Source organism: Alnus glutinosa, chromosome 7, assembly GCF_958979055.1.
Source record: "Alnus glutinosa chromosome 7, dhAlnGlut1.1, whole genome shotgun sequence".
Taxonomy (NCBI): domain Eukaryota; kingdom Viridiplantae; phylum Streptophyta; class Magnoliopsida; order Fagales; family Betulaceae; genus Alnus; species Alnus glutinosa.
In genome coordinates, this window is record NC_084892.1 from 15,990,075 (window position 1) to 16,005,516 (window position 15,442).

At 37.7% G+C, this 15,442-nt stretch overlaps 1 protein-coding gene across 2 annotated transcripts in view; it reads right to left on the reverse strand.

The window, feature by feature from the left end:
• Positions 1 to 3,341: 3,341 nt before the first annotated feature.
• LOC133873030 (S-sulfo-L-cysteine synthase (O-acetyl-L-serine-dependent), chloroplastic-like) overlaps positions 3,342 to 15,442 on the reverse strand; it is a 41,020-nt gene continuing 28,919 nt past the window's right edge. Inside the window, exons 6-11 of one of the 2 annotated variants that reach the window (XM_062310742.1) lie at positions 13,617 to 13,668; positions 13,441 to 13,490; positions 10,560 to 10,619; positions 10,030 to 10,110; positions 3,760 to 3,920; positions 3,342 to 3,649 (exon numbers count right to left, since the gene is read on the reverse strand). In XM_062310742.1, coding sequence (XP_062166726.1) covers positions 3,831 to 3,920; positions 10,030 to 10,110; positions 10,560 to 10,619; positions 13,441 to 13,490; positions 13,617 to 13,668 — 333 coding nt within the window. In that variant the 3' untranslated portion in view covers positions 3,342 to 3,649; positions 3,760 to 3,830. The remainder of the gene's footprint in view (positions 3,650 to 3,759; positions 3,921 to 10,029; positions 10,111 to 10,559; positions 10,620 to 13,440; positions 13,491 to 13,616; positions 13,669 to 15,442) is intronic. The other variant, XM_062310743.1, reaches the window with a different exon arrangement.

A 15,442-nucleotide genomic window follows, 5' to 3' on the forward strand; every position in this document is an offset into this window, starting at 1 on the left:
AACTGTCTTTGAAGCTCTTCTTCTTCTCTATTGAGGTGGTTCATGATTTGTTCAAAGTGAGCATCCATCCTGACTTCCATCTCGGCGAAGAATTGAGGGGTATGTTGTTCCTGTTGAGGCTGTTGTTGTGGAGGCTAGTAGATGGGAGATGACTCCTCTCCGTTAGCTTCTATATTGGCAATGGATTCAGAGTGAGAGTTCAATGTTTGACTGAGAGAGGTCATTGTCTGAGTGAGTTTCTGATTGATCTCACCCATAAGTTTCAAGATTTGAGCTTGAACGTCAGAATCTGACTGAGTAGATGGTCTAGCCTGAGAAGAAGGCTGCCAGTTATCCTCAAAGTCCGCACAATATGGAGATGATTGCCATTGCTGGTGGGGAGGATGGAAGTTAGATGGTGGATAGACCACTTGATCATTGAACTGCGGATATGCTTGATGGTATATAGTTCATGAAATTGTGGAGCATAATTTTCAGAAGCTTGAGCTTGCCACGAGATATTAGACTGGTTGCTCCATCCCGGGTCATAGGAGTCAGAGTAAGGGCCATTCCTCGGTGTAAAGAACTGTGTATTCATATGCTCATAAGAATAGTTAGAAAATTGTCCTGCAGTAGGACAATCGTTAACATGGTAATAAGGACTATAGCAATATGAACATGGTCCATGGGGTGTTGGAATGCCACCCCACATGAACTAAATTAACAAAAATAAAATAAAATAAAGGAAAAAATAAACTAAAGAAACCAAAATAATAAAAAATAAAAATAGAAAAGAATCAAGTTAAATTCAATATTTAAAACTTAATAACATAACCGTTTGCAGTCCTCGGCAACGGAGCCAAAAATTGATGTGGTCTTTTGTTTACCAAAACATATCAATAATAAATAACCACTCGCAATAGAACGAATCTTTGTAGGATAGGGCTATATTGAGGGTGTCGAACCTCAAGGACTGCGTAGGAATTATTATCAAGCTTTTCGAGATTAAATATAACTTAATTTAGAAGATGTTTGATTGATTTTGTTTTCTAAAAAATAATACATAAAAGTAAAAGATATAAATGTAAATAGAGTAGGGATGAGAGAAAGAATAGGGGATTGATTTCACCACTTACCGCATAACAATGGCCAATTATAAATTAACAAGGAAAATTCATATTATGCATGATATAGGGCTCATCTCACTCGAGTAATCAAGAAATTACTTTTAAAGATTAAGTATAATCCATCTTCGGTTGGCACGGACCGTCCACCTAACCACTAAGATGTGGTACGACCCGTCTTCCCTACGTATGAATTAGCTACGTCTTTAATAGAATACACATAATCAATGAAAAAGTATAATCCATCTTCGGTTGGTACGAACTGTCTACCTAAATTACACTAAACTAGGGTGTAGTACAATCTGTCTTTCCTAGGCATGGTCTATCTAACCCTCTTGATCATATGTCAATTAAAACCGTTGTATAATAATCATTCACATAATTACAGAAAATTTGAAGGATTGAGTTCAATCAATATAAAAGACTTTCTAAGACAAGATAAGAAATTCATAATGATTGAGTATAAACATTAAGATCAATTCTCACAGTTATACAACCATCATGCATATAGAAAATACCAAATTAAAATACAATTAAACCATTGTTACTTGAAAAGGGCTATATCAACACCCTATGACGAATTTAGTCGTTCATCGTGGTACTGGGATGGCCTCCTGCCATGTTCTTCTCTTCTTCAACTACTTGTCAAGCCTCCAAGAAGAATTTTCTGTCTAAAGTTAAGCACAAGCACAAGCACAAGCACAAGCACCCCTTCTCTTGAAGCTTAGGGGTCTATTTATAGAGACTATTTCATCTCACTTCATTCAACATATCAGTTTTAGGAATTTCTCTTTAAATACAATTTATACTAATTCTCGTGGGAATGATCTCATATTTGCCTGTTATACTATTGTTTTGATCTAGTACATTTGAGAGTAAAACGTACAAATAATTATTTATTTATTTAGGTAGATATTTGCACAAGTTTTTGTGCCAATCTAACGTATCTTTTGGATTTTACTATAAGTTTGGATCAATTGTATTGAAATAATCAGTTTTTGTCATTAATAATAATAGAGAAAACTTCACTTACCACCCATAATATTTCATTACTTTTGCAATGCCCTTAAACCTTTTTAAAAATATTAATTTAGTGTATTCGTCTTTCAATTTTTTTCAATTTTATCCTCCATTAGAATTTTCCATTAAATCCTAATAGTGTCAAAATTCCTAAAATACGACTCCCTTTCTTAGGTGAAAAAAAATGAAAAAATAAATTGCAAATATTTAGGCGTTGGTCAGGATTTAACAGAATTTGCAAAATTACTCATACCTGAATCTTTGAATATATATATATATATATATATATATATTAAACTAATAATATTATTATACGAAATAATATTAGGCCAAAATAATATCATGTACAATAAATATTTCAAAATAATATTATATATCAATAATATTATTCTACAAAATATTTTCATATAATAATATTAGGAATATTATTATTCCAACTAATTTACCAAATATTTATAGTACATGATATTATTTTGGCCTAATATTATTTCGTATAATAATATTATTGGTTTAATAATGTTAATATATATATATATATATATATATATATATATATATATATATATATATATATATATATATATATATATATATATATATAAATTTGGATATTTTAAAAATTTTGATAAGATTTATTGAAAAAATCTTAACGGATGGATAAAATTAAAAAAAAAAAAAAAAAGAAAAAAAAAAGGAAAGTTGTATATACTAAATTGACACCTTTTTAACTTAATAGGTATGATTGCAAAAGTAATGTAAGATCAATGATGGTAAGTGAAATTTTCCCATAATAATATTATCAGTTTTCTCTAATGTTGATTCTTGTGCATTGAGAACACAATTTCTCTTTCACATCTATCGCTTTCGCTATGTCAGTCCCCCATACACAAATAAAAACCTGTTAGTAAATTGTTAGTTCAACCCTTTATCTAGACATATAAAGTTAGGCACTTGACATTTGGATTTTATTTTATTTTATTTTATTTTATTTTATTTTTTACAAAAAAGGCAAAAAGCTATTTACTAGAAGAAATACAAAAGATAATTCTAATGTACGTTACACCTCAATATATCCAAATTTGACCCATTTACATGCCTATGGAATCAACAAAACAGTGATGTTTCTGAGTTTCCTAAATAAGCTTTGAATCATTCTTCTTCCATCTCAGTATCAATGAAACTCAACATTTGTATGGTACCACTAATTTTGCTGCTAACTTCACAATAATAAAATCTTCATAACAGCCCCGTTTTGAAAGGTGACTCCTGCTCTGAAACTTGCCTTCACATTATGCAACGGTAGAATATTGTAACTTAACATGTATTCTACTACTTATAAACAAAGAATATACCTAAAACGTACAACCACATTAACAACATTTGAATATTTTTCTTGGATAAAAATGAAAAGAAAAACTAAACAAAAAGGAAAGGCCAAGCTGAACCTCCAAAAGAACATTTCCAAGGTAAGAGAAAAAGAAAACTCATAAACCTTCTATTACCGGGCCTTGGGCGAAAAATTGCACCTGCAAAAAGATTAAAACATTAATTGATTGATGTGGGAGTAGACTTAAACTGCTTCTTTCTTTTACATTTCTGTACGGCTTTTATCACTGTAACTAACAAAAGTATTTACCTAGTAATAGAACAGGGTGGTGAGTTTTGACTCAATTCTCTAGAGCACTCCATTTCTGGAGCGGTTTCAAGCTATCTTTGTCGCATTTTCTTGACCTCTTCGTGGATAGAATGAAAAAGAACAGTAGGAATATACCTCTCCCCAAAGCTTGGAAATATAACCTTCAATATAGAAGTTAAGAGAGAACTATCAATTTCAAAATAAAGTCCTGATAAAATAGAGTTAAAAATGCATGTCTTTGTTCAATTCATGAGTTGGTGAGAAGATCTGTGATGCTGAAATCATGCTATCTATACTGATGTTCCAAACTACTAATGTGATACCGGATTGAAATGGAGGAACAGGAAACTCAAGAAATGAACAAGAAATTAAGGATAGGAGTTCACCACCCAAGAGATTCACCAAGGGGATATAGATTATCACCACCCCAAGGATTAAATCAGGGGATACAGAACTATAGGAAGTTCACCACTCAAAGGTTAACACCCAAGAGATACAGAATTTACAAGAATGAGGATTCACTCTTGTCACAAACCAAACTGATTTTCACACACCAAAAACGTTCCTCTTCAGCTTACAACCACAAGTATTAAAAGAGCTTGGAACAACCCTCCAAGCATAGGACAAACAAGACAACCATGCTGCAATTATTACACAAAAAAAAGACATGGCAAATAGGTCAGGAAATTCAGGAGATAGACAGGGGACAAGATCCAAAAAACAGGCAAGGAGACAAGAGATTTTCAAAAGTAAGAAAACAACATCCCGGATTTTTCGGGTGGACCCAACGACTAATTTCAAAACGGTCGTATCTTTTTGTCTGTTTCTCCAAATAGACTGAAACTTCTTGGGCTGGAAAGATAACGTCTAGAACTTTAATTTGGACCTAAGAAACTCTCAAAAAGGACATCTTTTGGTCCCATTATGATGGGCCTAAACCCAGTAGTAGACTGCTGCATCCGAATCTTCTTTCATTTTGGGGTTTGGGCCTTGCTTACTTGACAAGAGTTTACATGGCTCTTGCTGGGCATAGCCAAGTCAGGCTGGACATACCCATGTCAGGTTCCCCCGATTGATGAGGACTTGCCCTCAAGTTCACGATTTCTTCATTTTCTTCATATGAAGATAAGTCACTCACATTGAAGGTTGCAGATACTCCAAAATCTCCAGGGAGTTCAATCTTGTAAGCATTTTCTCCAATGCGTTGAAGTACCCTAAATGGACCATCAGCTCGAGGCAAAAGTTTAGATCGACGCTTCATGGGAAAACGCTCCTTTCGAAGGTGAATCCACACCAGATCTCCTTCCTGGAAAGCTGCAGGCTTCCTATGTTTATTTGCTTGCTTGCGGTACTTCTCATTTTGCTTCTCAATATGAGCTCGAATCTGTTCATGTAATTTCTTGATCTCCTTCGTTCGTTCATCAGCATCTCCACTAAATTGAGTATTAGTAGGAAGTGGAGCCAAATCAAGAGGGGTAATGGGTTTAAGACCATAGACAGCCTCAAATGGGCTACAACCAGTGGTTTGGCTTGTAGACCTATTATAAGCAAATTCAGCTTGAGCTAGGAGGAGATCCCATTGACGGATGTTCTTCCCTACAAAGCTTCTCAAGAGATTCCCCAAACTCCGATTAACAACTTCAGTTTGGCCATCTGTTTGGGGATGATAAGCAGAGCTGAATTGAAGGATAGTACCAAGCCTTCGCCAAAGAGTACGCCAAAAATGCCCGACGAATTTGGAATCACGATCAGAGGTGATCGTCTTAGGAATGCCATGAAGCTTGACTATTTCTCTGAAGTACAGGTCAGCAACATGAGATGCATCAAGAGTTTTGTTGCAAGGAACAAAATGAGCCATCTTTGAGAATCGATCAACCACCACCATAATAGAGTCTTTGTTCCTTTGGGTTCTTGGTAAACCTACAACAAAATCAATACTAACATCCTCCCATGGGGCATTAGGAACAGGTAATGGAATGTATAGCCCAGTGTTTTGTTTACGACTTTTTGCGCGGTGGCAAATTTGGCATTGCTTCACGTGTCGAGCAACATCTTGCACCATTTTGGGCCAAACGAAATGTTCCTGCACAAGAGTTAAAGTTTTATCCCTTCCAAAATGACCAGCAAGGCTTCCTTCATGGGCTTCTTTGATAATGGCTTCCCTCAGCGAACATTGAGGAATGCACAAGTGATTGTCTTTGAAAAGAAAACCATCTTGTAACAAGAAATGGTTGTTAGGACCATTAGAACATTCCTTCCATACATTGCCAAAATCAGGATCATCCTTGTAAAGTTCTTTGACAACTTCAAAACCCAAAACCTGCACTTGCATAGTGTTAAGTAAAGAGTGTCTTCGACTTAGGGCGTCAGCAACTTGATTGAGTTTACCTGACTTGTGCTTGATGGAGAATGAATAAGCTTGCAAGAATTCACTCCACTTTGCATGTCGCTTGCTGAGTTTTTGCTGGCTGCTCAAATACTTTAAAGCTTCATGATCAGAATGAAGTATAAACTCTTTATGGAGTAGATAATGACTCCAATGCTCCAAGGTTCGAACAAGAGCATAGAATTCTTTGTCATAGGTTGAATACTTCTTCCGAGATTCATTGAGCTTTTCACTAAAAAAGGCAATGGGCTTACCTTCTTGACTGAGAACACCACCAATCCCCAAATTAGAGGCATCGCAATCAATTTCGAACACCTTGGAGAAATCTGGAAGTGTAAGGATCGGGGTCCCCGTTACTTTCTGTTTGAGAATTTCAAAGCTCTTCTGGGCTTCCTCCGTCCACTTGAATGTTCCTCCCTTAAGGCATTCCGTGATAGGTGCAATGACGGTGCTGAATCCTCTGATGAACCGTCGATAGAATGATGCAAGTCCATGAAAGCTTCTTATATCATGGAGGGACTTGGGAGTAGGCCAGCTGGTGATTGCCTCTATCTTGCTTGGATCCATCATGATTCCTTCTTTGCAAACAACATAGCCTAAGAACAAAAGGCTATTGGTGCAGAAATGACACTTCTTCAAGTTGACATACAGCTTTTGCTCTCGCAGAGTTTGTAAAACTTGACGAAGATGATCCATATGTTGTTCTTGAGACTTGCTATAAACTAAGATGTCATCAAAGTAAACAACAACAAATTGACCCATAAATGGTTTGAAAATATGATTCATAAGGCGCATAAAAGTACTTGGAGCATTAGATAGTCCGAATGGCATAACCATCCATTCATAAAGACCATCTCTCGTTTTGAACGCTGTCTTCCATTCATCGCCATCTCTCATGCGAATTTGATGATATCCACTGCGAAGATCGATGTTTGAGAAGATTGTGGCTCCATGAAGCTGATCTAGGAGATCATCCAACCGTGGAATGGGAAAACGGTAGCGGATGGTGATTTTGTTGACAGCCCTGCTATCGATACACATACGCCATGAGCCATCCTTCTTTGGTACGAGAAGTGCAGGAACGGCGCAAGGACTCATGCTTTCTCGCACAAGGCCTTTGGAGATCAGCTCATCAACTTGCCTTTGCAACTCTTCGTGCTCCCTTGGATTCATCCTATAGGCTGATTTGTTAGGTAAGACAGAACCTGGAATAAGATCAATATGGTGTTGTATACCCCTCATAGGTGGAAGGCCCGGTGGAAGTTCTTCGGGAATAACATCAGGGAATTCCTCAAGAAGTGGTTGTATCATAAGTGGAATTTCAATGGGGTCTTTCTTTTCAACTACAATAAGAACATACCCCTTCCCACATTCAGTTAAGGTTTTCTCAACTTCACCTACAGATAGTAAGTTACAACCCTCCCCTTTAGATGGTTTAGGAGTAATTACCATTTTTAATGGGGCCAAAATCACTTTAACTCCATCTTTTACAAAAGAATAGGTGTTTTTGAGACCATTATGGACAGTTTTTCTATCATACTGCCAGGGCCTACCAAGTAGTATGTGACAAGCATCCATAGGAACAACATCACACATAACTTCATCTTGATAATTTTTTCCAATGGAGAATTGAACTAAGCATTTCTTAGTTACCTGGATATCATTGCCCTTTCGAAGCCATTGAAGTTTGTAAGGATGGGAATGAGCTTCGGTTTTCAGATTCAGCTTCTCCACCATGGTTGTAGACACCACATTCTCACAACTTCCCCCATCAATGATAACATCACACACCTTGCCATTGGAAGTGCATTTGGTGTGAAAAATGTTGTTCCGAAGCCAATCATCTTCTGCATAAGTTGATCTTAAGAGCCTACGAATGACAAGAGACTCTCCTTGATCTGCATATGTCAACTCCTCAGATTCTTCCTCAACTTGCTCCTCCGCATTATCTTCCAATTCTTCCTCAACAAGGGATATTATCTTGCGATTTGGACAATCACAAGCAATATGTCCAAAACCATGACATTTAAAGCATTTTCTACTTGAATTAGAAGTATTGAAACGATTAGAACCTGATGGGGCTTCATTCTTAGCAGGTGGTTTGACAGCTGCTGTCTTGGTTGGTGGACTGGCCTTAGAAGTAGAACTACTCCCCCGGTTTGTGCTTCCATCACGATTGAAAGGTCGATAGGTGCTCCTACGCCCCTCCTTCAATTGTTTCTCCACCTTGAGTGCTAGCTTGAAAACATCATTGTAAGTCCCGTAGGGTTGCAGTTGTACAACATTACTGATCTCAAGACGTAACCCTCCAAGATAGCGGGCAACCATTTGTTCTTCGGGCTCTACGATGTCACAACGCATCATAGAATGATCGAACTCTGCTGTGTATTCTTCCACGGAGAGATCATTTTGTCGAAAGTTGTGGAATTTAAGAAAAGCATCTTGCCTATAATGATCTGGTAAATACTTCTTCTTAAGAGCCTTCCTCATCTTCACCCAAGTTACAATGCGACTCTTTCTCTCACGTTCTCGCTGCCTCTTAAGGTGTTCCCACCAAATAGAAGCATGTTTTCGTAGCTTGATGGCAACAAGCTTCACTTTGTTGTGATCTGGAACATCTTTGTAATCAAAGATTCGCTCTACGGTGTTGAGCCAATCAATGAATTCATCGGGTTGCATTCTTCCTTCAAATTCTGGAATGTCCACCTTGACGTCGCAACCCCTTCGGAAAACATGATTTCTGAGGTTACGTGGGTGAGGTGGAGTGCTGTCACTTGAGGCGTGACTACGAGCATGGTGAAAAGGATTAACTTCGTCTCCATCATTGCTAGAAACTTCAACATCCGATCCATGATGAGATGCACCATGTTCAGAAGCTTCGTAACGCTCTAGGCGTTGTTGGAGCTGCTGTACTTGTCTCCTCAAGGCCTCCATTTCGATATCTCGCGGGTCTCCTTGTGGCGGTGCTTCTGGAGCTGCTACCGGATTAGCTTGACCACGACGACCACGAGCAGCCATAATAACAAGAACTATGGAGATCAAGGTACTAGAGATCCCTCTTGAGAAACCAAAGCTCTGATACCAATTTGATACCGGATTGAAATGGAGGAACAGGAAACTCAAGAAATGAACAAGAAATTAAGGATAAGAGTTCACCACCCAAGAGATTCACCAAGGGGATATAGATTATCACCACCCCAAGGATTAAATCAGGGGATACAGAACTATAGGAAGTTCACCACTCAAAGGTTAACACCCAAGAGATACAGAATTTACAAGAATGAGGATTCACTCTTGTCACAAACCAAACTGATTTTCACACACCAAAAACGTTCCCCTTCAGCTTACAACCACAAGTATTAAAAGAGCTTGGAACAACCCTCCAAGCATAGGACAAACAAGACAACCATGCTGCAATTATTACACAAAAAAAAGACATGGCAAATAGGTCAGGAAATTCAGGAGATAGACAGGGGACAAGATCCAAAAAACAGGCAAGGAGACAAGGGATTTTCAAAAGTAAGAAAACAACATCCCGGATTTTTCGGGTGGACCCAACGACTAATTTCAAAACGGTCGTATCTTTTTGTCTGTTTCTCCAAATAGACTGAAACTTCTTGGGCTGGAAAGATAACGTCTTGAACTTTAATTTGGACCTAAGAAACTCTCAAAAAGGACATCTTTTGGTCCCATTATGATGGGCCTAAACCCAGTAGTAGACTGCTGCATACGAATCTTCTTTCATTTTGGGGTTTGGGCCTTGCTTACTTGACAAGAGTTTACATGGCTCTTGCTGGGCATAGCCAAGTCAGGCTGGACATACCCATGTCATAATGTTTAGTAATATGTTCAATCACTGCCAAATAATTATAAAATGTGCTCACTGTAATAAGTTTCCCAGCATTCTCCGGCCTTTTTGCTAAACTTATTGCAGCAGCTGCAGCAGCGCCTGATGAAATACCAACCTGGGTGCAGGCATGAAATATTAATTATCAAAATCAGCTTCAAGGGGGGGAGGGACCCCTTTTTGTAATTGCAGTACCATTGATATAGCTAGCAAGAGCTCAAAATGGAGAATTAGAATTGAAGATGAAGTTTAAATGTCAAAGAAGAGGTTGGCACCTTAGTAAGAAGCTTCCTACAAGTAAAAGAAGTGCTAAATCAAGATCATATATTTCCCCTAATGCTAATACCCTAGCCATCAACAGAAGATGAAAGAGGAAAGCTTTTTACGGGTATGTTTGAGTACAAAACTAGTTTCGCCAAACGTGATTCTTGTGCAGTCAAACAAAAATGGATATAAACCAAAACTCCGTCAAAATTGAACTGGTCTATATTCTGAGATTGGTTCGAAACCACAATAAAGTAGATCTGTGGTTTGGTACACTTTGTTAAAAAAATAATTGCATATTACCAGCAAACCTTCCTCCAGTGCTAATCTCCTTGCCATTTCAACAGCTTCAACATTGGTAACCTACATTTTTGTCAGCAATTTTATATGAGATATTTCATTTAACTAATTCTGAAATAAAAGCACTTCACAGTAAGAGACAGTACAAATTAAGTGGGAAACAGATCTATTTAATTGTCCAGTATTTATCCAGATGTTGGTCCAGCTTGGCCATCCAGGAGACTTAAAAAAGTCAAATATCTATATTAGTGATGACTCTTACGAGATGAATGAACTCTCCACATAGCATTGAACCCAGGACATCCAAGAAAATATTCCATTTCCCTTGGATAGAAATCAAATACACAACGGAGAAAAATGAAAATTGAGAAGCATACTTTCACAATAGAGGAAAGGTATCAAGGATTCGATTTGCTGGAGTTCTAGTTTCAGATTTAAAGTTTTCATTTTTCATTAATATGGTGAGGGCATTTTAGGAATTTTATTTATGGTCAAAATTGTGCCAACTAAATGGGTTTACTTTTTGCTGTTTACTTCTGTCAAAGGAGATGGACCTTATGCATGTTTTGATTAATGAAGGTGTCAAATAAATTAGGGTTTTATATTTAACAGCAATTTGGAGCCTGAGATCTTTGAGGCCTAGTATGCAGCTTTTGACACAGAAAATCCCAGATCTGAAGTTTTTCTTATTTCCTTTCACACCTCTCTTTTTTTTTCTTTTTTCTTTTTTCTTTTTTATTCCTACTTCAACCTATTAGCTATTAACCATTATGCCTGTTAGCTTGCTGTTATGAGCCTTGGTTCCTGGAAATCACAGGAAGTGCAGCAACTAAGTATTATAAAACTTGCAAGTTTACAGACATATATCGAATCCTTTGCCAATCTCATAACCATTGGATTACGTCTGAGTAACGTCACAAGCGCATATATTTACAGGATTACAGATCATTTTAGGACAACAAACAGGAAGGAGATTAGTGTACACTGCCTTCAAATTTGGTAATAGGGGCTCATACAAATCACGTGGTATAACGATCAGCTGTACAAGATGGATAAATTTTGTTTAACAAATGATTAATGAAACAATGAATATTAAAATGCAGTCGTCTACTTTGTAAATTTTCAAATAAGAATCAATCATATAAAGGATAGAATTCAGGTGTCTCCATTATAAGTAAAACTATATCTCATATGGCATTTGCCTTCATTCTTCCACAAAACTAGGTGATCCTGACTTTTTATACTCTTTGACTAGGAAAACTAACAAAACGTAATACTATTTTTTTCTATTCTAGGTTAAAAGTTCGTAATCTTTTGGTTCATTCAATTTAGAAAACAGATCCTAGGATTTCAGCATGGTCAGAGGCTTTTTGTTGGAGGCCACCCCTAAGGCCGGGGGTGGCCTGCGAGCCACCCCTAGAGGTGGCCGGAGCCACCTCTGGGGTGCCTCACGGCCACCCCGGAACTTGGGGTGGCCGCACAGCCACACTAGGTTTTTTTGGGGTGGCTAAGAGTGGCTCGCAGGCCACCCCTAGAGGTGGTTCCAGCCATCTCTAGTATGGCCCGCGAGCCACACCTAGAGGTGGGCTTCGGCCACCCCGAAACTTGGGTGGCCACAAGCCAGCCCCCTCCTCCAAAGGGGTTGGCTACCGCCTTTCTTTATATTTTTTTTGTTTTTTTTTTTTTCAAACAAAAATATATATATTAGATTTAATATTTTTTATAAAATTACTGTTTAAGGGCATTATTGTCTTTAAACATAATTTAACGTCTAAAAATCGCATATTTCGTCCGATTTAATGAGATTCCCTAACGGAATGGGGGTAACGGTATGAATATTGTAGTTTCATGCTCTCTTTTAGTCAAGGTGTTAGTTCGTAGTGGCATATTGACAATAGCTGGTAGTTGATGGGAGAAAAAGGAAGTATCTCTCACTAAGAGCTCACTAAATCCAATTATTGCAAACTGATTACGAAAGCTCTGCAGCGCACTGATGAGAAGTCAAATCGAGTAAGACATAGTAAACACCTCCCTTTCAATTATCTGAGGACAAGAAAACCTTTTTCATGCATCTTGTTTAGAGCTCAGAAAGACCCAAATTGAATAAAAAAAGATCTGCTATGAATTGATGACAACTCAGCTCAACTCAAGGAAGACTTAAAAGAGACAATTCAGAAGCACAACAAAAATTCAGAACATCTGATGGGACCTCGAATTTGTTTTCCCTTTTTGAGCTTTTCCTGAGATATGACTAGTAATGTGAGAACAGAAAGTTGGGGCTCCTAAGCCTTGGCTCATGTGGGCTTGGGGTTGGGTATAGGCAGACCTTAGGCTCAGGGTGTGATGTACATGCACCCATTTTGCGGGGGTGCAACACTTCTCAGTTTTGGTTCACATTCTGAGATTTATACGTTCTTTTCAAGACTGTGAATTAAAATCAGTTGATTCTCTATTTGATTTGTATTTCCAGTATCCCATTCCGTACAGGGGCAGATAAAAGCTGAACCAAAATGGTATATTTGATGTTGCTCAGTTGATTACCTTTTACTACATGACTCTGTTCCAAGTAGTTTTATTTGGAATTCATTTCCACTTAACATTGTATGGATCATTTAGAGAGAAAGGAACAACTGAATCTTTGATGGCAAAGAGCTCCCCACCAATGCGCTAAATGTTCTATTCTTGAGGTTTTTGTTTGATTGGATAAATGCACTTGGCAGTGTTCCTGTTTTTTCAGAAATTCTTGATTTATTGAATTTTTGTTCATAATCCTTTGGAGAACCCATTGTAGTTGAGGTTTCTTCTCTTTCTTCTAAAATTTATCACCTATAAAAAAAAATCTTAAAACAATGAGAAAAATAAATTGAACAAAAAAATTATTTACCTTGATAACCTCATCAAGCAATTTAACATCCAAAATGCTTGGTAGATAACCTGCACCAGGACCTTGTATGTCATAAGCAGAAAGCTGCACAATTTTTCCTAAAATAGAAATGACAAAAGGAAACTAGAAATTTTTTTTCAACAAAAAAAAAAAGGAAGAAATATAGTGGTTTCCACCTGGGCTTTCTCCTGAGATTACACTCCTCTCTGCAGGTTCGACACCAACAACCTAAACAAAGGAAAATATAACAAGCTCACTACGATACAAGAAATTAAAGAACAAAGGAAACAGCGTGTGACTTTATTAACCACTTAGCAAGCCCAGATGGAGAATTGAGAGCTATCACTCGTGTCCCCATGAAATCAAAAAGTTGTTATAATGTAAATTAAATGTTTAAATTCATCTCTTCCTTTAAGCTTAAGATTTTGGAATAACTGGTGATTTAACGTGGTTTCAGACCAGATGTCCTGAGTTCAAACCTTGTCTCCATCATTCACTTCTCATTTCAATTAAATATTCTATATGTTAGGCCTCACCTATTAAAGGGGAGTTGGAGCCCAGATGTAAGGGGGGGGGGGGGGGGGGGGGCACTGTTAGAATATAAATCAAATGTTTAAATTCATATCTTCCTATAAACTTAAGCTTTTGGGATAAGTGGTAATTTAACAAAAGTATCAATGATTCATAACATAGTCCTTCGCAACCATTCAAATGATACAAGTTAGAAACTTTAGAATTTAGTACAAGGTTAGAGGCTATTCCTGTAATGAAGTAATACCACACAGATACACAAGCTGATTGAATTGTTTCTCTAATATATATAATTGAATAGTGAGGGATGGAGATAATCCTTATTCTCCTCTCATTTACAAACTCTATTTTTAACACGGTATTAGAGCAATGATCCTATAGTTAATCCTTTCAATTATTTTTCCTTTTTTCTTATATAATTTATTCTTTCTTTCTTTCTCAGTTAATTTTCTGCTTCTCCTCCTTCACTGCCCAGTGGGTGTTGGGCTCATTCTCAATGCTCACCACTGAAGGCTGATGGGATTCTCAGTGTCAGCAGTCAGCATAACTCGCAGGTACGTGATAGGCGGCAGATCATTTTATAGCTGTTGCAGTTGGTGGTTCAGTTGGTGACCTCCAAGATGCCAACAAAGGTTCTAGGTTTTCATAATATTCAGCATGATATTTTATTGATTAGTGTTACACTTATATAGAAGACAGCTAGGTCATAAGACATAACCATTAGGTCTAGCCGTCATTACATCATGCAGGAAAATTACTAGGAATGAAATAAATTAATGAAAAATACATTTGGGGAAATAATATAAGGAGAATATACTCCTTATTCACTGCTGTCTTAGGGGATTCGGTACTGCCACGTAAGCCCTAAAATTCTGAATGTATCATCCCTTTCCCCTAACATCTTCCTTGTCCCCAAGGAAGAATTCTGGTGTACCCACTGCCACATGTCTACCCTAGGAACAAGATGCAACTATGCTGGAAAATGAATCCATATGACGCTTTTCAGCAGCTCTCTCAAAACATCTTCTTGGTGTAGAAAGTGTTGCTTCTGTAAATGGTGCTTCGACATTATATGAGCGCGTCAATGCTTTATAACCACCATAATTGAATCCAACCAAATTTCCAGCACACGTCACTATTTGCCAAGAGAATGAGATGCTCATTGAGAACACCTTTTGCTACCATTGTCACTGATTTTTCCAAGCACTTCTTACAGCGAGATGCATCCCAAAGCTCGGCTTTCTTGTTCCTGGTTAGTGTCTCTTTCTTGTAGTGGTTGGGATCACGCGATCTTCTTTTCCCATCAATATTTTTTTTTCCAGAACCAAAGCCAAAAAAAAGCTCTCTTCTTTATCTCTCTCGCACCACAGTGAACACGAGTGATTCCCAGAGGCATGGAGGCACGGCGTGAGTTGATGACGGCGCGTTTTGGAAGGTTGGGTTCGGTGATTTTTGGATGTGCGGCTGGGGT